Here is a 1,511-nt window from a genome sequence, read left to right on the forward strand (position 1 = left end):
TCTGTAAAAAACTGTAAGCCCTATGGGAGGGTCCTAGACCTGCTGTTGATCCTTTGCCTAATCACACGAGCCCAGGTGTGTGTCCACAAACACAAACCTGTTCTCATTATATTTGTAATTACACTTCCTTCTATTTAAAAATGACTGACTGCACCTTCAAACATCAAAATAAAAGCTAAACACTTCCTGTCACCTCACCATTTTCGGGTTCGTTGCGGATCTCCTCCTCTAGGTCGTCTGGGGAGGCGTAGTCTGGCTCCGCCCCCTCTCCTGTGGGTGGCGGCTTCAGTTTGCCGCAGCAGCAGTTGCAGCAGCAGCAGAGACAGCAACAGCAGTAAAAGCCGGTGATGATCCCACAGAGCACGAACAGACCCTGAACACAAACACGCCGTCAGCTCACGCCTCCTCACACCACCTCTATTCACACAGCTAGAGTGGAAGCTCCGCCCCACCTTGGCCCACCAGGTGGACAGCATGAAGTATGTGTTGACGTTGTCCTCTCCAAACTGCTGGGCCACGTAGAGTCCCAGCGAGCCATATGAATCGTAGATGTTTCTCTTGGTGAGGTCACTCAGGACGGCGTGGGCGCTGTTCAGCTCCTTGAACTTCTCCGCCGCCTCCGGGTTGTCCGGGTTCTTATCGGGGTGGTACCGCAGCGCCAGCTTCCTGACATCACACGCAGGTGTTAGTATTCACGTGCTGAGGTCAGAGAGTCTAGCTCTGCCCTCTGATTTCATCAGCAGTGCCATTAGTGCGCAAGCTGAACGTCACGCTCGCATCTTAAATCGTGTGATCAAACGTGCAGGTGAGTGGGCGGAGCTGGTGTAGGCTCACCTGTACGACTTCTTGATGTCGTCATGGCTGCAGCCTTTCTCCAGCCCCACGATGTGATACAGAGACTCTCCAGAGGTGGACAGAGCGCGCTGCCTGCCGTCAGACATCCTAAAACCATCACCTGTCGCAGGTGAGCAAACCACAGTGTCACACACGCGGTCACAGGGAAAGATAAACGCCAGGAAACATGCTCCTTAGGGCAAAGGTCAGTGAAAACCTTTCAAATATTTTAGTGACAGCAGTGAAAGTTTATTAGTTCATGGATCAGAAGAGAAAACGTGAGGAAAAAGTGAGAATCGTTTTAACGTTTCCTGCGGGGTTAAAGGTCACTGTTTCCTGCTCGTTGTTCCTGTGGTTTTTTATTAAGCAGAAAAAAGTGTCTGACTTTTAACTGAAGAAGAAGAAAGTGAACAAATAAATAACATAACCGTGTCGTTACTGCTGCACTAAAAAACTCCAGAAACACACAAAACAATGTCGGCTATGTGCCGAACACTGAGTCGAATGAGATGAAATGACGAAATGAAACCAAACGTAGATGCAGCTCTATAAAAATCAGAAACAGAAAAATGTAATTTAAAAATAAAATGTTCGCCCAAAGAGAAACAGTAAAAATTCTACAGAAAGAAGAAAAGTGGTCACTTTATTAGTTCAGTGCACAAACCCAACCTCACCAC

The 1,511-nt window shown here is 48.1% G+C and overlaps 1 protein-coding gene across 1 annotated transcript in view; it reads right to left on the reverse strand.

Annotated features, from left to right (window-relative positions):
* LOC102194030 (dnaJ homolog subfamily C member 5-like) overlaps positions 1 to 941 on the reverse strand; it is a 2,287-nt gene extending 1,346 nt beyond the window's left edge. The window contains exons 1-3 of the mRNA XM_005752531.1: positions 835 to 941; positions 453 to 666; positions 199 to 373 (exon numbers count right to left, since the gene is read on the reverse strand). Of these exons, the coding sequence (XP_005752588.1) occupies positions 199 to 373; positions 453 to 666; positions 835 to 941 (496 nt within the window). The remainder of the gene's footprint in view (positions 1 to 198; positions 374 to 452; positions 667 to 834) is intronic.
* Positions 942 to 1,511: the final 570 nt, after the last annotated feature.

The sequence above is a fragment of the Pundamilia nyererei genome, unplaced genomic scaffold (assembly GCF_000239375.1).
Source record: "Pundamilia nyererei isolate P.nyererei 1_Seehausen unplaced genomic scaffold, PunNye1.0 scaffold00365, whole genome shotgun sequence".
Taxonomy (NCBI): domain Eukaryota; kingdom Metazoa; phylum Chordata; class Actinopteri; order Cichliformes; family Cichlidae; genus Pundamilia; species Pundamilia nyererei.